The sequence below is a fragment of the Notamacropus eugenii genome, chromosome 2 (genome assembly GCF_028372415.1).
Source record: "Notamacropus eugenii isolate mMacEug1 chromosome 2, mMacEug1.pri_v2, whole genome shotgun sequence".
Lineage (NCBI taxonomy): Eukaryota > Metazoa > Chordata > Mammalia > Diprotodontia > Macropodidae > Notamacropus > Notamacropus eugenii.
This window is the reverse complement of record NC_092873.1, coordinates 471,556,919-471,579,784: the sequence shown is the minus strand read 5'-3', so window position 1 is coordinate 471,579,784 and position 22,866 is coordinate 471,556,919. Positions and strand designations below refer to the sequence as shown.

The following is a 22,866-nucleotide window of genomic DNA, read 5'->3' as shown; positions in this document are numbered from 1 at the left end:
TACTGTCTATGGAATTTCCCTAACCCTAAAGAAGCCACTCAACCGAGAAACTAACAATAATGGAAAGTACTGAGCAGGAAAAGAGCTGGAGTTAGGATTTGAAAATGAGACGTTTATTGAGTCATTTCATAGATCACAGCTAGCGACTAGGGTTTTCCTTTCCCAGTTTGAGGGTGAGTAAATTACCTTAGATACACAATTATTGTCTAGCACATGGCCAGGGGACTGTATTAGTAAAACAGAACCATTAATGACATGTCCATGTTTTCCTTAGCTTACACTACAGATTTTCTGGAAGGTTTTATTGGGAATGTTTTTATCTAAAAACGAGTAGGAAAATTTTTCAGAAATTTTCTTTTTTCAGTGGGAATTATTTAATGTGTAAAGGTTTCAGTATGTATGTAATTTGGATGAAACTGTATATTAGTCAAAGACATATATATATATATATATGAAACTGAATTAAAAATATAAATACATCAAAGGACTCTAGTGTCATCAAAGCACAGAAGTGATGCTGGAGGTGGTCCCAGAATCCAAGATATCTTAATAGCTTTTTGCACCAGTTTCTCTATTTTTAGTATTTTACATAATTCATGGATCTTGTATTTCAAATAAGAAAAAAATATTTCCTTCTTTTCCCTCCCTTCTCCCTCTTTTTCTGATCCCTGTCACCTTTGTGCTAATTGCTTTCCTATACTGTTCCTATGATTCATCTATACCTCTTAAAACAAATGAATTGATTAACATCCACCCCCACTCCCAAGTACAAATACTATAAAGGCTACAAGAAGAAACTTGCTGACCACACTGTCCCCCAAACCATGGACCACTGACAATTAGACATTTTCCATAAATCTATGTGTTGTGTATGGTACAATTATCAATGTAAATGCTTGCTATGAAAAGTGCGATTTATTGTACATTGTCTCAACAAATGTTTACTTTTCTAATTGTTAAGAACTTGTTTGGAGGGTATCTTGTTTTCATTGTGTGAATGATTGATCCCTTGTAAAATAAAAAGAAACACAAAGGAAATGGCTGCCAGGAGTCTGTTTTTGTGAGTTGTTGCTTGCTCCCTCCCTTTGACGCTGAGCCAGGCTGGGCCCTGGCGGGTAACGGTGGGCCTTGGTCCTGGCGTCTGAGCCTGCTTTGCTGATATTTCCCTCTTGGGGGTGAGGGGAAGCTGAGTGCTGCATCTATGCAGCGTCTAAGCAGTTTGTCTCTTGTCCTCTCATTTCCCAGGGTGGGAGGGCATAGCTCTTGGCTCTCTGCAGATACCCAGCTCCAGGAAAACTCACATCACCAGCTGCCTGTCAGACATTTCAAGTCATGCATCCTGAATGCAGGAAAACTTCATGTCCTTATGTAAACTCCTTATGATTTTCTCCCCAAACCCTCCTCTCTTCCAACATTCATTATTTCTGTCAAAGGCATCATGGTCCTTCCACCCTAAACTCCCCCTCACCTTCAGTCACTATGTCAGATCAGTGCCCAATTGTGCTGTTTCTATCTTCACATGTCTCACATCTGGACCCTTCTCTTCATTCACTCAACAACTACTTGCTTAGAGCATTACCACAGTCATCTCCTTGGCTTTCCTGTCTCATTCCCACGCCAGGCCCCTGGGCTCTTCCTAAGTCCAGAACTCTGCACCAAACACCTGGCTGCCCTAGGAGTATGACCATGCCATGGTCCTTCTCAGTACACTCAGTGACTTTTACCTTCAGGATCAAACATAAACACCCAAGTCTGGCATTTTAGGCTCATCATCCCTGGCCCCTTCTTACCTTTCCAACTCTCATTCCCTTCCGCACACTACACAACTTAGTTACAGTTCTCTGTGCAGGATATCCAACATCACATCTCTTGGCCCTGGTTTGGCCTGTGTTTCCCGTGCACCATGCCCTCACTGCCATCTCACTGGATCCCTGGCTTCCTTCTATACTTGGTTCAAATCCCTCATCTTCCTGGAGAACATTCCGGGTACCCCCAGCCGGTTATACCTTCCCTTTTCACATTACCCTCATCTACTTTGCCTAGATCTTCTATGAACTTAGTGACTGACTGTCTCATTAGAATATATGCTCTTTGAAGGTTGGAACTGTATCATCAGAGCTTAACAGCTCTTAACACAGTGACTGCAGGGTCTATTTTAGTCTGCTCCCTCACTCCAAATTCCTTTTCCTTAATGGTTATGTTGCATCTCCATGATATGTATCTTATATATAGCTACATACGTACATACTGTCTTCCTATTAGAACACAAACAAGTTCCTTGCGGGAGGATCTGTTCCATCTGTGTGATTGTATCTTCAGTGCCTGGCACATAGTAGGCATCATGCTTATTGTTGGTTGATTGCCATGATTGGTAACCCCATTCCTTCCTCCAGCACTGAAACTGCTCATCTAATCTGCAAAACTGCTTTAATCCCAATGATGGGAGATAAGGTGAAAGGTCTAGTTCAAGTAGATTGGAGTTGTCTGTTCAAAGGCTTGAATAGCAGGCTGGGGGAGCCCCTGAAGGTTTTTGAGCAGAAAAATGACATCATCCAGGCTTCATTTACACCAAAATGCTTATAGCAAGGCTTTTTTTTTTTTTTTTTGGCACCAAAGAACTAGAAACAAAATAGATGAGTCGTCTTGAGGAATGACAGGACAAATTGTGGGCCATGAATGTAATCAGTTATTATTGTGCTGTAAGAAATTGAAGCAAGCAAAGCCAGGAGAAAATTATACACAATGACGTAAATGGAAAAAACAATAACCACAAAAAAGTGTTGCAAAATTATAAACAAGTTTGGCCCCAAAGGAGAGATATGAGAAGATACCTCCCACCACTGGGATGAGGATAGAGGGGATAATTAATGGTAAGAGATGATGAGGGACTAAAAGGGGAAGGAAACATTAAGCATCTACTATGTGCCAAGCACTTGCTAAGTACTTCACAAATGCTTTATAGGAGGGACATCCAAGTCTGAAACACTGCAGTATAACGTCAGATTTTTTTGGTGTATTACTTAGTTCTGCTGAATGATTTTTTCCTCTTTTTTAATTAAGTTTTCTTTTTCACAAGGGATGCTTCTGGGGTGGGGATAAAAGGATACAGGGGAAATCTAGATGTCTGTGACAACACTATTCACTGGACCTGCCATATTTAAAACCTTGGGTATGACTCTGACCCTTCCTTCTATCACTTCTGATATCCTAATCAATTACTAAGGCTTGTTGATTCGCCTTTACAACCTCTCCAACCCAAGCCATCAGTAAGTGGCTACTAGGGCACTGTGCTAAGTATTGGTTATACAAAGACAAATGAAACAGCCCTGTTCTCAGGGAGCTTACACTCTATTAGGGATGTAACATGTATAGAGAAAAATAAGTACAAAATACATACAAAGTAGTTGTTTGTCCCTTGTACTGCAGAGACTGTGACGTCGGGGAGGTGATACCATGACATGCAAGTGAATTGGATTTAAGTGAAGGGTGGCTGCGCAAAGTCCCCAGCCTCACTTTCTCCTCTGAAGCCATGTTGGTCCAGTACCGAGACATAGATCAGGATGACTGGAGATGGCCCTCATGTATAAAATACTTTTCTGGGGAAAGGACACTAGCCACTAGAAGAACAAGGACAGGCTTTTGGTAAAAGGTGGCACCTGAGCTGAACCAGAAAAAAAGGTAGAAGAAAGCTAGACATTCTATAAGGCAATCCAACATGCTTTTGTTAAGCCTCCACTAAGTAAAAAGTGAGAGGCATCATGCTCTAAATGAATGGACTACTTAGGCTTGAATTCAAACCATGCTAGCCGTGTAACCCTAGGCCAGTCACAGCCTCTCAATATCCTCAGACAACTCTTTTAGACTGTAACAGGGGAATTGTGGCTCTGCAGAGTTGGAGGGAGTTTCTAAGTGAAGTCCCAACACCAATGAAAAAATAGATCTCGACCTACCTCTTACCTCCCTTCCCATTCCCAACCCCCAAAAGCGGTAAAACACTGTGCTGGGTTCTAAGAACATAAGGATGAAACAAAAAAAATTCCATGTGTTCAAGGAGCTTATCAGGGGACATAATATGTAAACACAAATGTGTTTTTACATGATGATTTGAAGGACTGAGGACTAACACCTAGGGTTTCCATAGGAGAGGTCACCTGGGCTAAACTTGAAGGAATCTAGGGATTCTAAAAATAGAGGATAGAAGGAATGCATTCTAGGCATGAGAAACATGAGCCAAAACATGGAGGTGGAAGATGGAATTGTGACTTTGGGCTGTATAGCAAGCAGTTTTATTTTCAGTGAAATGTAATGTGTGCAAAAGGAAGTAATGTGCAATAAGTCTTGAAAGCTAGGCTGGAAGCCAGGTAGTAAAGGCCAAAATCAGGCCTTTGTATTTAAACCTAAAGACAACAGGCAATCACTGAAATCTTATGCAGGGGAGTGATATAAAGAGAATTGTTCTTTAGGATTCTCTTGGCAGTTGTATGGAAGATGGGTTGGACAGAAGAAAAGATTAGAAGCCAGCATTTCAAGTAGGAGGTTACTGCAATCCTCAAGAAAAGAGGGGGAATTGGAAGGGAATAAACATTTATTAAATGCCTACTATATGCCAGGCACTTTTGCAAATACAATCTCTTTCAACAATACCCCTCGAAGACCACACAATACCACGGGAAGGGATATACTATTACTAATTATCCCCATTTCATAGAAGAAGAAACAGAGATAGCCAGATGTTAAGTGACTTGCCCAGGGTCACAGAGCTGGTGTTTGGCTGAATTTGAACTCAGGTCTTCCTGACTCAGACCCAGTATTCTTAATTATTACACCTCCGAGCTGTCTAAGGTGGCAAGAGATGATGAGGGCCTAGAAGGGGAGAGGAAAAAAAGCATTTGTTAAATGCCTACCATATGTCAAGCACTGTGAACACTGTGAACAAGTGCTTTACCAATATTATCCAATTTGATACCAGGGTGTTAGCCAAGGGAATGAAGAGAAGGGGATGGATTTGAAGTTGTTGTGCAGGTAGAATCTTCAAGACTTGGCAAGTAATTAAATATGGGGAGGTAAGGGAAAGAATGGAAAATGATGCCAAAGTTGCAAAAATGGGTGGTGTGTACAACAGAAACAGGAAATTTAGAGGAGGCATGTATTCAGGAGGGAAGATAACGATTCTTAGTATTTTAAAGATAATATTTTGGACATGTTGAGTTTACACTAGTCACAGGTTATCCAAGTGGAGATGATCAATGGGCATTTGGTAAGAGGAAATCGGAGTTCAGGAGACACACTGGGGCTGGATACATAGGTTGGGGTATTATTTGCATAGTTAATTTACTGAAACTTCAGGAACTGAAGAGATCACCAAGAAAAAAGACATAAGAGAAAAATGGGATGCCTAGGACAGTGCCTGGTACACCCATGGTTAGCACAGACCTCCCCTCTGCTGAGGGGAGAGAATTTAGATGATGATCCAGCAACAGAATGAAAGGGAAAGTGGTCATTGCAGGCAGGAGAACCAAGAAAAAGCAGTAACCACCACAAAAACGCTGGAAGGAACAAGTACCTAGGGAGAAGTCAAAGGCTCCTGAGAGGTCAAGGATGAAGAGGCCTGAGAATAGGCCTTAAGAGATCACAACTTTGGAGAGAGCAGCTTTAGTCGTGCAGGAAGGTTGGAATCTAGATTGTAAAGGACTGAGAAGTGGAAGAAGAGAAAATGAAGTGTATTTTCTCAGTTTCCACCTAATCCAGCCCCTTATTATCAGTAGTAGATTACTGCAATAACCCCCTTCCACTTCTGCTCTCCCCAGTTGCTCTTCTGCACAAAGCCTTCACTGGCTCCCTTCTACCCAATAACTACCTAGCTCACACCCATCTGCTTGTATTCAAAGCCGTTTACAATCAGACACTATCCTACCTTTCTTGCTCTCTCATTCTTCGTCTGCCCATGCTCTAGTACACTTTAGCCAGACGTGGGATAACTGAAGTTTCTGACTCCTGAGCCTTTGTTTGGGGCTGTCTCCTATCCCTGTTTTTGGCTTTTGGGTCGTTTCTTTAAAAGCTCAGCTCAAATGCCACCTCCTTCTGGCTACGTTCCCAGACTCCTTCTGTCTTTACCGTTCCTTCAAACCTCACTTGGAAATCTGTTTTATAACTCTCTAACCTATCTATTTTAGTTATCACCTAGCACAGGCCATCATCACTGCCATAACCTCAGTCCACTAATTTCCCTACATCTAAATCTAATTCCACTCCAATCCATTCTGCACAGTACTGCCAACAGCCGCTTTTATAAAGCACCAGTCAGAGCAGTCATCCCCCTGCTCCAGAGGCTCTAGCAACTTTTTCCTTTAGAAATTCCTCCGTTTGGTTACCCGCTCTGTGGACCACCTGCATTTCCAGGCTGATCACACGTTCCTTCCTCACACGCCCTGGCTACCTTTTGTGTATCCAGACGTGCCTCTTACTGCTGCCGTATTAGCTCCCAGAGAGGACGCCCATACTCTCCCACCTCCATACCTTTGCACTGGCTGCCCTAGGGACAGAATGCTCTTCCTCAACATCTAACCCTTTTTAGAATTCCTACATCTCTGAAGGTTCATTCTAAAGTCACAGATTTGGCAGCGTCTGGGTCCTGGAGCTCATGAAATCCAGCGTGCTCATTTTACAGACGCAGAACATGAGGTCCAGCGGCAGAGACTCGTCCAGGACGTTAATTAGCAGTGGGAACAACATCCGAACGTCAGTCTTCTAACTTTCCTTCGCACCCCCTCCCTCCAATCCTTCCGGACACTCCAGGTGGTGAGCCCTCCTTTTTAGGGAGCCTCCTGTAACTCAGTGATTTACTGGTGGGCGTCCTGGGAGGAAGGAAGCCTCCTGCGGACTCCTGGGCGCCTCCTCCGAGGACCCCCGCGGTGCGCTCCTTCGGCTGCACACTCTCCCATCGGGGGCGGGTTCCCCACGAGCTGGGTCTGTCTGGGCCCTTCTTTGCCTCTCCAGGGGCTGGCACCAGGACCGCAGGCGCCGCAGGAGGGAGGGCCCTAGGGATCTGGCCTCCTCGCATTCGCCTCCCCAGCCCTAGAGCAGAGCACGGCAGCGGCCGGAGGCGCTTAATAAACGCTTCGGGATTTCAGTCCGCACTGGCCGGTGGGGCCGGACAGAGACGGCCCGGGGCTGTGTAGACGTGTAGACCTACGCTTTCCAGGTCCGGCCTGGTGACCTGTATCGGGCGTTTGCATCCGGAGCGGTCTCCAGCGGGGCGTGGGGGATGGGCTGAGGCTGCCGGGGCGGGCGGGTGCAGCACTCCACCCCCGCCTCCGAACTGGCGGTGACGTCACCGCCGGGGTTACATGACGTAAGCTCAAGCAAGAACGAACCACTTTCAACCGGCCTCTGAGAAGAGAGACCCACGCGAGGCGGTCGGCTTCGGGTTTCACAAGCGCAAGATGGCAGCGCCCAGAGGCGGCCCAGCGTCCTAGAGGAAGCAAATCGCCGGACGCGCCAGGCCTCGCCCACAGATCTCCCACGATCTGGAATTCCTTCCGGTCGTGGGGTGGGCTGCGGCTGCGCAAAACGTGCCAAAGCGGTAACGCAAAGGGGATACGTTCTTTTCCTCCAATCGCCAGTCAGCTCTCTAAGGCCTCGGAGCGACGCCGGGTTCCGCAGGCAGAGCTCGTGCGCGAGAGACTGGGCGGGGCTTAGGGCTTGGCGGAGCCTCCACGTGGGTGGCTCGCGAAGCTTCCAGAGGCGCCTCGCGTTAGGGGAAGGGGGAGGGCGGGAAGAGGGGACGCGGCTCTGGAGGCGGGTCAAGTCGCGTCTGGTCTGTCCTCGCGCAGGCGGCCTAAGGAGCGGCTCGCGCCGGGCCGGTCTTCGCGCAGGCGGCCTGTAGGGCGGCCCGCGAACTTCCGATCCGTGCGCAGGCGGTGCTGGGACAGCGGCTGGTGGCGGAGGGTCCGCTCTCTGGCGGCGGCGGCAGCGGCGTGGTGAGCCCGGTCTTCGCGGGGTGGGATCCCGGGGCCTTCCTGCGTGGTCGCAGCTCGCGTTCCTCCTGGCAGTGGCGGCAAGCCATGGCGGCAGCCCTGGAGGAGGTGAGGCCCCGTGCCCTGGACCCTTCCCGTCCATGCGGTTCTCAGAGCCCGAGCATCCCCAGGAGCCCATCCCCGGCCCGTGCGGGAGCCCTTCCGGACATGCCCCGGCAGCCCCCTCTGTCTTCGCTCTGGGCCCCGCGCCCCCTTCTTGGAAAGCCCCTTCTCCCGCCTGCTTCCGGTTTGCGGTCAGCTCCCGCGGGAAGGTTCCTCGTGGCCCCGGACCGCGGCAGGTGGTGTCAGGGCCGGGGTTCCACCCGCTAGCCCCCGAGAGTGTTGGCCCATCCCCGCCGCTCCCCATCGCGGTGCCGGGCGGCGGTGCAACTTACCGCGGCCGAGGGGCTTCCTCCGCGCCGGGCGGGTCGGTGGGCCCGAGACCCCGCCGTGCTCGTGACGCCCTTGCGGCAGGTGGAAGGCTGGGAAGCAAGGGGGACGGGGGCCGACCCCGCGTGAGGCGCGGCCGCTCCTGACCCCTGTGGCCCAGCCGGGCGCCGCGCCGTCCCCGCCGGGGATTCCAACGTGGGCCCCCGGCGCCTTGTCAGCGTCCGAGAGGCCTGCCGAGGAGGAAGGGGACCCTCAGCTTAAACTGTGTTTACGTCGTGGTCCAAGTCTTAAACCTTGTCCGGAACAGCCCCGGGTCAAGTTCGGAGGGACAGAGCCACGAACAGGAGCTTGGGGGTCCTGTGTACCAGAGTAGGCTAGCCCGTACTGGGGGACAGGAAGGGAGAGTATGAAGTCTGGAGACGTGGGAAGGAGCCAGGTTGGAAAGATATTTAAATGCCAGTACCCTGCCCTGGTCATCGGAAGGGTGGTGTTGCCTTGTTCAGTACTCTGGAAGTTTGAAAGAGGAATGGGTTTGGAGGAAAGATGAGTCCTCTTTTAGATCTGTGGAGTTGGAAATGTCCATTAGGCAGCTGGCAGCGTGGGCCGAGAGGGGGGAGAGACCCTGGGGAGGGAGAGGGACAGGGACCAGAATGGAACTTGGGGGTGCATGGCAGTGATGAATCAGCAGAGGATACCAGGAGATCCCTCTGTCCTTCCTCCTCCTTTCTTATCCCTTACTTGGCTTTTGTCACTGTCTCCTCTACCCCATCTCACGGAAGAAGCAGCCCTTTTCCCTTCTCCATGCGCAGTTATCCCATTCTTTCTTCACCTCTCCCCTGTTCTGCCCCTCTTCTTTTTATCCCTCCATCTTTCTGTTGTCCGTGTACTAACTGCTTTCCTACTGCCTTAAAAAGCTCTCACTAGGTTTACACATCCCCACCTGCCATTATAGCCTATCTGTTCTTCCCTTTTCCCGCCAGACTCCTAGAGAAGACTCTCCACCATCAGTGTGTCTCCTTTCCTTTTTTCTCATTCTCTTAACGCTATAATTTTGACTTCTGACCTCATTCAACTGAAACTGGTCTTTCCAAAATGTAATAGCCTCGTCTCAATCCTCATCTTTCTTGACCTCTTTTCCTACACTGTTGATAATCTTCTTGATGCTTTATTTTCTCTAGTTTTGTGACACTTTCCTAGTTCTCCTACTTATCTCCTCCTCAGTCTTCATTCAGGCCTCATCTGATAACTTGAGACTGATTCTCTTTTCTTCCTCCAAACTATTTTATTTGGTGATCCCATTAGCTTCTATGGATTTAATTGTCGTCTCTGCTGATTCTCATATCAACTTGTCCAGCCCCCTGCTGACCACAGCCATGTGTCTTCAGTTTACTCTGTGTATATCTTGTTTTTTACATATTGTCTCCCTCATTAGGCTGAGAGCCCCTTTTTGTACCCGTCTCTTATCTCTGTTCTTGGCATATAGTAGGTACTTAATAAATACCAGTTGACTGACTTATGCATTTTGAACTGGATGTCCCATAAACATATTAAACTCAATTAAACCCATTGCATTTCTCCAAACACTTCCCTTTCTTGAACTTCCTTATTACTGTGTAGAATACTACTTATCAGTCACCTAAACTGATAACCTACGTGTCATCCTAGATCCCTGCATATTCAGTCTGTTAGCTTTATAACATCTTTTGTGTATTCCTTCTTCCCTCTTGGCTTTGCCCTCACCCTGATGCAGGCCCCTATCATCTCCTGCCTGTACATTGCAATAGCCTCTTCTTTAGTCTCCTTGCCACAGGCCTCCCCACTCCAGTCTGTCCTTCACCTAGCTGTCAGAATAACCTTCCAAAAGCAGGAGTCTGACATTGTCTACATCTCCTACCACCATGACCCTCCTTCAGCAAACTCCAGCGGCTCCCTGTCACTTCCAGGATCACCTCCTCTACTTGGCCTTCAAAGCCTTTCATATTCTGCCTGGTGACACTGACCTTCTTGGTATTCATCCCACAAGTTAATCCATCTTCCAATTTTGAGCATTCTCATACTGGTATTCTCCCCCTCCTCATGTCTGCTGGGCTTTCCTAAAGTTCCAACTCAAATTCCATCTTCTACAAGAAGCATTTTTTGATCCCCTTTAATGCTGGTGGTTTCTGTTGATTATCTGCTCTGTTGATTATCTCCATGTTACCCTGGGGAGTGTGCATGTTTGTGGTTTGTATGTAATGTTTGCATGTTGTTTTTCCCTTTAAACTGAGTTCCTTGAGAGCAGGTGATGTTTTGTCATTCTCTGTAACCACAGCGTTTGTTACCGCGTTGACTGACTTGACTGGAAAAGGAGCAGTCAGATGAGAGGAGAACCAGGAGAGAAAAGTGTCACAGAAACAAAGAAGGGAAAAGGCATTCAGAAGAAGGTAGTTAATGATCCAGTGCTGCAGCGAGGCCAAGGAGGATGAGGATTGAAAAGAGGCCATTACGTTTGGTTATTTGCCAATAGATGTGGTGATTAGTAGATCATTAGTCACTTTGGAGAGAACAATTGCAGTTGAGTGAGGTTGGAAGCCATTTTGCGGGCAGTCAAGAAGAAAGTAAGAGGAAAGGAAATGGAGCCAGGAAATAGTTGGTATTTTCAAGGATTTTGACAGAAAAAGTGGGGGAGAAATACAGGATAATAGTTAACTGGGCATGGTAGGATTAATTGGGAGTTTCTGCCCAGCATAGGGGAGACTTGCATATGTTTGTAGCAGGAGAGAAGGAACTTATAAGAGGGAGGAGAAAGTGAAGGTCTTAGAGGTAGGGATGATAGTGGAAGTACTGTGCTAGAGAAGATGGAGAGGGGTTGGCCTTGATGAGAAAGGGAATCTGCATCAGGAAGAAATTGTAAGGGATGATAACAGGGGGTTGTATGATGAGGAGAAGGGAGTCTGTGTTGCATAGCTCTGTTAGTTTGGGTTTTTTAATAAAGTATGAGAAGATCTCAGATTGGAGAGGAGGGTACAATAAGAGGATATGTACGTGTTCACATAACATTTGTGAGCTAGAAAACCATTAGGGACAGAATTATAGGAGGTTGCCTGGGGGAAGTGGCTTTAAAAGATTATTTAAGAATGAAAACTAGATATGGAGGGCCTGACAGTGCTGCTATTTGGGAAAGGATATATACCGATTACATTCTTCCAATATCATACTATATAATGCTTCCTCTACCATGGAATTTTGAGATGCTGGCCACAGCTACAATTTTGTGCACTGTGTGAATGACTTCTACAAGCATCCTTGCTGTGATGGCTTTTGATAAGAAATCAGTCATTTAAAAAAAGTGTCAAAATTTTGATTTTTATTAAGATACTCTTCAAAAGGCAAAATATTTGTCTGTTTAGGAAAATTGGTAAATTTTTGTGTTCATTCTAGCTGAATACTATAGGAGAATAAAAGACTCATTTTTTTTATTGTAAATGTTTCAGTACAGTCTCAATTTTATTTTCCATAAAAATATTGTGATAGAAATGGTAGCTTTGAACTAAAATATCCTTTTCTGTTTTATATCAAGCTAGATATGAATACCATTATGCCAATGCATTTGTGCAGCTAAGTTAGAAAAAACAATTGTATAAATTTCTTTGCTGTGCTTTGATTATGTATTTTTAAAAATATTTTAAATAAGGCATTTTTAAGTGGTCATGATTCAAGTACCATTCTGTCTGCTTGAGCCTCAGTCTTTATTTTAGCAGCTGTCCACATACAAATCATTGAGTGCTTTTTGCTGTTAGACACATTTTTTTTTTTAAGCCAGGAATTCCATTAAAATACTTGTTCTACCATCAAGGTAGACTCTTAAACTGAGATAACTCATACTTAGGCTATTATGTGTGAAAGAAAACAGAAACATATATTATTTTTTAATTTACTTTTTTTTAAAATGCCTTATAGTCATCCATTAATTATTCAAAAATGGGATTTTGGTGGGTGGAGAATCATTTGTAGCCTTTCCCCTCTCTCTTCCTCTTCCCTCATTTCCTCCCTTTCCCCCCAATTTTTTTTCCTCTAAATCTCAGGCTCCTGGTAGTACAGCTAGACTAGAAAGGAGTTAGGGGAGGGCAAAGATAGACACGTCTCTGGGAGTTTCCATAAAATACAAAGTAAACATTAAGAATTTTTTAATCATCTCTGCATCTGCTCCCCCAAACAGAGCTAAATGCATTGAGTTTTAGGAAATATCCCAGTAAAGTTGAGTTAGTAGAAAGAGAACTGGAATGGTAGGGGTGTTAGTTAAATCTGCTTTGCTTCACGTACTTAAAGAAATGTTTGTTCTATGAGCAGCAACACCATATGAGTGATGCCATTGCTGTTGAAGCCATTAAAGTACATCATTGACTTCCAAAGAGTAGCACTGGTGTCACGTTGTATTAAGTGCACTCAAAGACATCATAGATTTGCTGATACCACAGGAACAACATTTTTCAGTATAGAAAAATCCTGAGGTATAGAAAAGTCAGATCTCCAACCAAAAATTTTGGTACGTAGTTACAGCATAGTAAAATAAGTTGAACAAAATTAAGGCTGGGGATTTGGGGGGATTGTAGTCCCACTTCATAGGATCATAGATCCAGAGGGATCTCAGTGCATTCCATCTTGACTCCTCCAATTTCCCTGACTTTCTCAAGGTCCTACTGGTAGGTTTGGGAAGTCAGAGTTGTTGTTTGTTTTTATAAGTTGTACTGACATCACATACCCTCTCATTTATTTTTCTTTTTCTTTTTTATAACATGTGGTATTAAGGCTATCTGTTTTGAGGAAGGTTGTGGCTTTTCAATCATAGCAGAGCTTAACGGGGGAAATAATTGTTGTTCTGCTTACATCCTTGACAGCTCTGATTCTTTTTCAGTTATGTGATGAAGAAGTAAAACATTCCAAAATAGAGGAAGTCATTTACACAGTGAAACATGCCATGTTGATTAGGGAATTCAAAATTGACTGTCAGTTTGAGGGGTATTGTTAAGGGGCACAAGAAAAAAAAAGTTCTACTGTAAGAAAGGAAAAGCTAATGAGAATTTAGGGTCATTAAAAGAGGTAGAGGCTTACTTCCAGAAACTGCAAGGTACATTTGTTCTGTTGTATGTCGCCTTTGGGCACACTTTTAAGGAATGGTAATGCTAAGCTGGAGAGCATTTAGAAGAGAACAGCTAGGATAGTGAAGGGCCTTAGGGATTGACTTGAGAATGTTAAACCTGAAGAAGAGAAAGCTGAGAGGAACATGATAGCTCTAAGTATTTGAAGGACTATCTGAATGGAAGTGAGAGCAGATTTATTCTGCTAGGTACCACCTTTGGGGGACTAGAAACAGTAAGTGGAATTTGCGGGGAGGTTAGGTTTGATATAAGGGGAAAACTTGCTATCCAAAAGTGGCACGATCTGTCTCAGGAGGTAAGTTGGTTTCCCTTCACAAGAAGGCTTCAAGCAAAGCCTAGGTACTTGTCAGTGAGCAGGTTGGTTGTAGAGAAGATTTTGGGTAAGGTATGGGTTGAACTCTGAAGTCCCTTCCAAATCTGAACTTCTGTGTTTCTGTGAATCACACATTAAGAGGTGGGTCTACCAAGGCAGAATAACATAGAAGAACTTCTTCCATTTCCATTTCAGCAATTGAGATATAAGTTGGGTCTAAATAAATGGATCTTTATCCTTTAGGTCACAGTAAAAATATTTTGTCTTTAAACAGCTACAGAAAGACCTGGAAGAAGTGAAGGAGTTGCTGGGGAAGGCCACTAGGAAAAGAGTCCGTGATGTCCTCACAGCAGAAAAATCCAAGTTAGAGACAGAAATCAAGCACAAGACAAAGCAGAAGGGACAGGAGAAAGGAGAAACTATTGATAATGAGAAGCCAGCAGCTGTGGTTGCCCCCATTTCTGTTGGATACACAGTGAAAATCAACAATTATGGTATGGCTACTTCTCCCACATCCAACTCTTTTGCTTCTTTGTGAATTCACCAACACATTAATTTTTTGTTATTGTTCTCATTGTTGTAGAGAATGGTAGGAGGAGGTAAGAGGGTCTCACAGTTCTTGTTTAATCTGAAGAATTGTTAATTTTCAGTGCTATAGATGGAAAAACAAGGCAGCATTCCAAAAAGGCTTATGCAAAAGAGCTCGATAGTTTAAATTAATGACAAGTTAGATAAGGGGATGGGCAGTGATGAGGAAAGTTCAGGATCCAGTGTATCCTAAATAATGTTTTCTAGTCTTTCTTTACCCTCTGCTAAACCAATCACAGAAATGATCTGAGACAAAGAATCCATCTTTATGGCAGAATCATTGATTTTTATTGTTGGAAGGGACCTGAAAACTGAGGTTGAGAGGGTTGAATGCCATCTGAGCATGTTTTAGTTAAAAGAACTAAGGCTATTTAGCCTGGAAAAGAGAAAATTTATTAGAGGAAATGTTGCTTCTGCAAATATTTAAAGACTTGTCACATAGAAGAGGGTCTCTTTGGCTTCAGAGGGCAGATCTAGAAATAGGTAGAGATAGATTTTGGCTCGTTTTACGGAAAACTTTTAAGAATTTAGAAAGCTCTTTTTAAAAAGGTAGAATGAACTGCATTAGGAAGTATTGTATTAGTTCCCTGTTGTATATTTATGCTATTAGACTAAATGACCTGAGATTCCCAGTTTTTTAATTCTGTGATTCCATTGATGTGATTTGCTTAAGATCACATAGCTAATTAAGTGGTAGAGATTGGTCAGTAATGGGTTCTTAACCTGGAATCCGTTAACTCTTTTTTTAAAAAAAATATTTTGATAAGTGTTTCATTATAACTGGATTTCTTTGTAATCCTATGTATCTTATTTTATGCATTTAAAAACTTTATTCTGAGGTGTCCATGGGCTTCACCAGACTGACAAAGGGGTCCATTTCGCAAAAAAGGTTAAGGAAGCTTGGACTCCATTCCTAGTTCCTGATTTCCAGTTGAGTGTTCTTTCTACCTTCCTGCATTATTCTTATTTAAAATTTGGCTCAGCATCTTTGTTAGAAGTCTTCCCTGGTCAATATTCATTTACATAACATCAACATTTCTACTTCATCCTGATAACTAAACCATGCCTTTTATATGTAGTTTATGTACATGTTAATGTTGATTGAGGATTCATTAGATTTTAAGTGGGTTGGGGAAAGAATACAAGCTTTTGTTAAAAAATTATCCTTGGTCAGTCAGTCAACAAGCATTTATAAAGTACCTGCTATTGTGCCAGGCCTTATGCTAAGCACTAGGGATACAAAGAAACCAAAAAGGGGCATATTTGTTGGGACCTGAATAAGTACAATTTTAAGAACCTGAAGCAGAATGTTGATTTCTTAGCAGATGGGAGGACTGAGTGATGTAACAGCAGGCTCCCCCAGATTGGGTCCAATGCACCTCAGCTCAGAGCCCAGCTCTGCTTATTAGTGGCATAATTTCACTTTTTTGTCCTCATTTTCCTTATTTACAACATGAAGGGGTTTGGATGAGAGTGTCTCAAAGGTCCCTGCCTGAATCCCTTGGTCACTGGACTAGCAGGCACAAGTCTTGAGTTCAAGTGCTGATTTTTCTGCTTTGTAGCATGTAACATTGGATCTGTGAACTTCTGAGTCTCTTGTCTGAGTGTGTATGTGAGTACACTTTGAAACCTGTAGAACGCTGATTATAAGGTAACTTGATAGATGATGAACTGGACGTTTAAAGTAGCATAAAGAAGTAGAAAAATGATATAAAATCAATTTAAAAAAAAAATACATGCAGTGGAGCTGAGTAGACCACCAGAATAAGTGTAGAAGAGAAGATACATGACAAGAATGTATTTAGCTTTCACATTTTTTAAAAGATTGTGAGGTCTTTCCTAGTTTTGTGCTTCTTAATTCCAGGCCTTGCTTTTGTGATTGATGGGGTTAAATTGTGGAGCCAGCACAGCACTGTGGGATATATACTCAGCAGAATTAAGTTTGAATTATAGAACTTCAGTTTACTAGATAAAATCATTTAAGTTCTCTAAGCCTGAGTTATCCCATCTGCAAAATGGAAGATTGCAGTATTTGTACCATATACTTGTGAGGAAAGAGTTTTATAAACTAAGAAGGTATTTTATTAATATAAATTTTTACTGTATGCATAAGAAACACTCCCATTACTACATTCTTTCCATTATCTATTTTTATTGCCAAATAGTAGTATGAGCCATAGCTACCTATTGTGTTATGGAGCAGATTCAGAGTTGTCTGGCTAATTTGCCTTTCTGTGCGTGTAGGATGGGATCAATCAGATAAATATGTGAAAATCTACATCACCTTAAATGGTGTTCAGCAAGTCCCCGCTGAGAATGTACAGGTGCAGTTCACAGAGAGGTGAGTATACAGTGTAATTTGGAATACGCTGCCTTTTGTTGTTCATTGATTACTTTATTAGTCGTGATCAATTTCCCCATTCTGTGGCTTTGAAAAATCTGTGTCTTTATATTTTGGACCTCAACTCATCAAATAGTGCAGAGAGATTATAAGAAGAAAACCTAATGTTTCTCGGGCTTTTTGGCCACTTTCCTTAATGTCTTAGAGTCTCAGAACCAAGAAGATAATGCATCTGTCATTTTATTTGCCTTGTAGGTCATTTGAAGTTCTTGTGAAGAATCTTAATGGGAAAAACTACTCTATGACGGTCAACAACCTCTTGAAGCCCATCTCTGTAGAAGGTAGTTTAAGAAAGGTGAGTCTGCTAGCTTAAGCATCTCATTGTATAATTGCATTGTACAGTCTGATTAACTCAGACCCTGCTAAGTCTAAACTTGTGAAAATTCAGAGGTTGGGATGAAGTTGGCTTTTTCACTCAACATAGGGGAAAGGATTGCTCTATTATGAAAATAAGGAAAAGCTATCTGGAGGATTTAAAAAATACTGAGTGGAACATTGGTACCAGTTACAGCCAGGTATGGTAGCACATGCCTATAATCCTGGTTCTAAGGAGACTGAGTGAACCTGGTGCGTCCCATTAATTTGGGAATTCTGAGCTAAAGCCATGGGGTGTCAGCACTGTTTGGCATCAGTGTGGTGACTTCTTTAGAATAGGGAGTCACCAGGCTACCTAGAAAGGGGTAAATTGGCCCAGGTTGGAAATAGAGCTGGTCACAGCTTCTGTGGCATCGTCAGTGGGGTCAGGCCCCAGAGTAGCCACTTGTACTTCCAGGCCAGCTCAAAAGTATAGATAAAGATATTCTTATTCATTGAAGCCAGTCCTTTAAAGATTCTTTTCTACTTGGAGGTTGATAAATACTAATAAAAAATAGGAAACTGCCTTTTAAAAATCCGATAATCTGTGTTTACCACTGATATAAACTAGCCTTCTTCCAAATTACTTCTAATTAGCATCACATAGTGGAACTATTCATATTTGCCATTCTTTAATTCTTTTTTCTTTTTTTTTTAATTGAATTATTTTATTTGTTTTCAGTGTTTGACAATCATTTCCATTTATCTTAGATTTTTTTCCTTCCTTTCCCCTCATTCCCCCCTCCTTCCTCACTCCCTCCCTAAGATGGCGTACAATCTTATATAGGTTCTACACGTATATTCCTATTAAATGCATGTTTCATAGAAGAATTAAAATGAATGAGAGAAACCATAAAACAAAACATAATACAAAACAAAAAGGTCTGTTTCTATCTGTGATCCAATTCCATAGTTCTTTCTCTGGATGTGGAAGGCATTTTGCCTCAAGAGTCCATTGGAAATTTTTTTAAGCCCATGCATTTCAGTGAAGTACTATCTTTAATTCTTTATAGAGATAAAATTAGGCATTGGCACAAGGTTATAGTTACTTTTGCAGACCTCAAATTTCTGCTGTTGCAGTATGATTCCATTGTTCAGTAGTGCTTTTTTTCTTCCTATCCGTGTTTTTTTCAGTGGTTGAAATTAAAAAATAAAAATGATTTTTGGAGACAGTTATTGAGATTAATACTTTATTTTTAGAGAGACTCAAAGCTTTAAATAAAATGTCATTAGCAAAGTGAGATTAGTGAGCAGCCAATCAAATCATGAAACTGTTCATAGTGAGGTAAATATATAGTAACAAGTGATTGGAAGCAGTAATGTCACCATTTCCTTGGAAGTTTAACTAATAGGAAACAATCCTCACAATGAGTAGACCAGAGTAACTCCTTAGCAATAGTTGGCAACCATTCTCCTTGGAGAGACGTGACAAAGGTTTAAAATATTTTCTCGTTCACAAAATGGTATAAAGGGAGGTGGTGCAAAGTAATAAGCAGTATCTTAACACAAATCAGTGAAAAAAGGAGGAGGAAATGAGTCTGCAGAAAGCTTGGTGTGAGACTCAACTGAATTGTATCATTCCAAGAGCAAATGTAGATAAGACCAGAACACAGATTTGTCACCATTTCTAAAGTGATATAGTTTATCAGTGACAGAAGTGACACATTTGGACACAGGAGTGCCCACAAAAGAAATCTGTGGGCAGTGAAACACTTGAAAATGTTGAGGGATTAGCTAGAGAACTGAAAGAGGTTAACTGTGAAGCATGCAAGGAAATATGCAAATATCTGTGAAGGATTTATGAGGAATGCATGAATACAGAATATTAGGATGCGAATCACAGAATGTTACCACTGGAGGGGAATCCTGAGGTCATCCAGAGCATTCTCCACCTACTTAGCAGGAGTCCCTTTGTATCTCCAACATATCATAATCTTGGTAATACCTCATGTGACAGAAAAACTGACAATTGGGGCAGCCCATTTCATCTCATTCCTGAATGGCACTAATAGGAATTTTTTTTCTCTATATTAAGCCAAAATCTGCTCCTCCCTCTGTGTCTTCTGTGATTACACATAAGAAACCTACATAACAGCCCTTCACTTTACTAATTGTGGCTCACAGTTGTGGTAAAACCTTAATTAACCTTTAGTCAAAGAACCTCTGGAAAAATGATTTTGAAACTAGAATTAACCTTGGTAGTCATCTAGGCCATGTGCTTATTTACAGATGGAAAACTGAAGTTCTCCCCACATCACCCAATATAAAGTGATCCATCCAAGCAGCAGTAATAGGAAATGGCACGAGACTGGTCCTTTTGAGTCCAAATTGAGTAGTTTTGTGACTTTTATATCTGCCAAAGCACATTCATTAGTCCATAAAGCAATCCTATTAACATAGATGTTACAGTCCCCTTTGTTATGGAGGGTGTAGTATAGTAGAAAAATCATTGAACTTGAGATCCAAAGATAAGAGTTCAGAACCTGGCACTGCTCACTGTGTACTCTCTGACAAACCATAGAGGATGGTTCTAGGTGTCAGATGAGATATTGTATAAATTATTTACGATGGAGTGGAAAAGTTGTGAATAAATACTAAAGTATACACCTAAAGAATTCATCATATATTAAGTTTGTATTTTTTTCCTGGCTCTTCTAGATCAAGACTGATACAGTTCTTGTACTATGCAAAAAGAAGCAGGGACAGAAATGGGATTACCTGACCCAGGTGGAGAAAGAATGCAAAGAGAAGGAGTGAGTCTTTTTCCTTACATTTCTAAGAATTGCAGCTTAGATAATTTTAGAAGATGATTGTGCTATGTGCTGGGTTTTGGACTGCTGACACTTAAAAGTTTTTTACAAAGTGGTTTTTGTTTGGGGGGGAGGGGGTGCGAAGTCTAACCTGACTTGAAAGGGGCTAATTAAAGTTATCTTCTTAAAGTTTTGATGCTTCTCTATTGTCAGAGCAGATCTGAAGAAAGCATGGGGCTAGGAATTATCTTTTCATATTTTAAGTCCATTAATACTTGTGGTGCGTGTGTGTAGACTTAACGATAGTGTAATGCTCTATTGTGTTAAGGTAATAAATTAACAAATTGAACGTAACTAACCATCCCCTCTCTCCTTCGAACCAGCTTGTGATTAGTGGCATGTTTCTGTGAAACAACTAGCCAGAGTTGGGGAAAAGGCTGACATTCCCTGACCTTGGCCTCCTAGACTGTTTTAACTGGCTGGTCTGACTGACCCAAATGAATGTAGGACAGAGAAAGATTTTTGTCTGATTCAGTATTTGTTAATTGCAGGGGAATTTTGTTGTAAAACTTTATTCCATTTTCTTTTTTCCTACAGAAAATCTTCCTTTGATAATGACACGGATCCTAGTGAGGGGCTGATGAATGTTTTGAAGAAAATTTATGAAGATGGAGATGATGAAATGAAGAGAACTATTAATAAAGCCTGGGTAGAGTCAAGGGAGAAACAAGCCAAAGGAGAGAGCGAATTTTGAGATAAAAAAGTCCTTTCAGCCACCAGTGTGGAAATATCCTTTCCAATAAGGAACTGTTGCTGAGCTGCACAGATGCATTTGACAAGTATATTGTTTACACAGCCTTCTTCCAAGCAAAGACCGTGAACTCTTTCCATTTCATGCTGGAGGATTTATTTAAAATAAAATATGCTTATTTTAAAACACTTCTTCCAAGGAAAGTTGCCTTAGTGCCCTGGTTTTTGTGTGTAAGAAAGGGTCGTTTCCTCACTTCATTGTCAAAGAAAGTCTTGCTAATTAAAAAGCTATATATCCCTTATCTCTGGTTATCTGCACAACTAAAAGGGTTGAACCTACTGTCAAAATAATCTTGCTTTTCCTTCAACATTGGCATGGGCATTTAGTCTTGAGTCCTTCAACTTGATATTTTAGGAGGAGTGGGTATAGAATTTGAACTATGAGCCTATGTTAATAGGTTGTGGTATAAATTGGCACTTGCTTCTTAAGGAACAGGGAGGGGGAATGTTCAGTTACTTTTATAATTGGTATAAAGAGCATTTGATTGAAGTTTGAAAAGATTTAACTTAATAACCAGGTTATTACCACAAGGCATGTCTACAGATATTAGGGAATTATTTGAAAATATACTAAAAATTCAAACAAGTCACAACTGAGAACAAATAAGCCTATAGTGGTAAGAACTAATCTCAAATTCCTCCTGAATTTAACAGTTGATAACAATAATAAAATAAAGAAATGTAACTAGCAGTCTTTGTCTTCTTTTGCATTCATCATTAACTGCTAGAGATTATCTACAGAAAAGGAATATGACAGTAAAAGTTTTATCTGATTGCTTGGAAAAGTGTTTAAAAATTTCAAAAATTTCTTTTTAGAAGTTCTTATTTCCTTTTAAATGAGAAGAATGAAGGTTATTTCCCTTGGGGCAAAAAAATGCCAACCCCTAAAATACCAGTAATAATCTAGGAACTTTTATCCCAATCTCTGCTTGTTTAAACTTGACTAAAAGTGCATTAGATTGGGGTAGCTCAGAATTGCTATTTAAATACTATTCATAGTCATTAAATGCTTTGGACACAGCAGTTCTTCGAGCTAAGTAGTATAAGTGTGTGTTATATCCTCAGTCTACACATGAATAAACAGCTGGTTCCTCCCTAGTGGACCCATGTCTCCCATACCATACTACATATGAATGAGCAGCCACAGGATTAAGGGTTTGAAGATACCTTTCCTTTTCCTGTTTGACAAATTTTGTTGATTCCAAGTTTCTCAAAGTAAGAAGAACCCATCTTTTTAACCAGTATTTCTCAGCTGATGGTGTTCTTCCATGATTTGTAAATCAGAATGAGTGCAAGTGATAAAGGTTGCAGAGAAAGACCCTTCGTTGGGTCAACTTCCTATGGAGGATTTAGGGAAGGACATGAACAAAAGTTGCTCAGAATGAGAAAGCCCAGATGGGTTGCAATTTGTATTGTTAAAGAGGAAGTCCCTTCATGGATAACAGCTATTGAAAGAAAATATGAGTAGTCTATTATTGAGAGAGTTCCTTCATAGGTAATAGAGCTATCAAAAGAAAATGAGTAGTCCATTATTAAGGCTAGGCAAAAAAAAGAAAACTTTTTTAAGCATCAGATTTCTCTGGTGTATCTGTTCCAGCAGTCCATCAGTGATTTAGCAGAAGGTTACAGGAAGTTGTTAGAGCCAAAAAATTCACCCTAGCGCTAACTTAGGTGCCATTCCTTTGAAAAGTTAGGCTGGAGCTTTGACGAGTCACCCTGTAAAAAAAACCCCATGCTCAAAGCATATTCCCTTATCCATCCATCCCAATGTTTCTAAACCCAGTTCAAACCTGATTCTCCCTGTCACTGCTCCCTTATTTCCCTCCCTCACAACCCACCCTTTCTGTGACTCACTCTCAAACTATCCACTTGTGCTGTCTGGAATGTCTACTTCAGAGGTAACAAGTTTGTTTTCACTATAAACCTTTTCCTCTCACTCTCCACTTTGCACTCACTGGGACCTTGTTCTTGATATAGCTTCCCTATATTTTGCCCCACCCCCACCCCCAGCCCAACATTCACTGGTCACAGGGAGATGGAGTACTCCTTATACTCCATTGCCACTTTGAGGCTCTATTGCCACTGCTTAGTAATATCTTTGAGGTTC

The 22,866-nt window shown here is 42.2% G+C and overlaps 2 protein-coding genes across 3 annotated transcripts; one reads left to right on the top strand and one right to left on the bottom strand.

Annotated features, from left to right (window-relative positions):
• Positions 1 to 896: 896 nt before the first annotated feature.
• LOC140522442 (uncharacterized) lies at positions 897 to 10,560 on the bottom strand. Its single transcript, XM_072637888.1, has 2 exons — positions 6,517 to 10,560; positions 897 to 4,863 (listed from the first exon to the last, which is right to left on the bottom strand). Exon 1 carries the CDS (start codon positions 8,380 to 8,382, stop codon positions 7,189 to 7,191), a length of 1,194 nt encoding a protein of 397 aa, XP_072493989.1. The 5' UTR covers positions 8,383 to 10,560; the 3' UTR covers positions 897 to 4,863; positions 6,517 to 7,188.
• CACYBP (calcyclin binding protein) lies at positions 7,953 to 21,444 on the top strand. Of its 2 annotated transcripts, none has more exons than XM_072637891.1 (6): positions 7,953 to 8,084; positions 14,131 to 14,350; positions 16,689 to 16,785; positions 17,041 to 17,140; positions 19,858 to 19,952; positions 20,547 to 21,444. In XM_072637891.1, exons 1-6 carry the CDS (start codon positions 8,064 to 8,066, stop codon positions 20,701 to 20,703), a joined length of 690 nt encoding a protein of 229 aa, XP_072493992.1. In that variant the 5' UTR covers positions 7,953 to 8,063; the 3' UTR covers positions 20,704 to 21,444. The 2 variants fall into 2 exon arrangements, with proteins under 2 accessions (XP_072493992.1, XP_072493991.1); XM_072637890.1 differs by lacking the exon at positions 7,953 to 8,084 and adding an exon at positions 10,748 to 10,828.
• The last annotated feature ends 1,422 nt before the right edge of the window (positions 21,445 to 22,866 follow it).

Excerpts from the sequence above, each read along its gene's own strand:
- LOC140522442 (XM_072637888.1), bottom strand. The coding sequence starts at position 8,382 with ATGGGGAGCGGCGGGGATGGGCCAACACTCTCGGGGGCTAGCGGGTGG.
- CACYBP (XM_072637890.1), top strand. The coding sequence starts at position 10,763 with ATGAGAGGAGAACCAGGAGAGAAAAGTGTCACAGAAACAAAGAAGGGA. Across the intron at positions 16,786-17,040 it reads CAGGTGCAGTTCACAGAGAG|GTCATTTGAAGTTCTTGTGA; the intron begins GTGAGTATACAG and ends TTTGCCTTGTAG. Across the intron at positions 17,141-19,857 it reads TAGAAGGTAGTTTAAGAAAG|ATCAAGACTGATACAGTTCT; the intron begins GTGAGTCTGCTA and ends TGGCTCTTCTAG.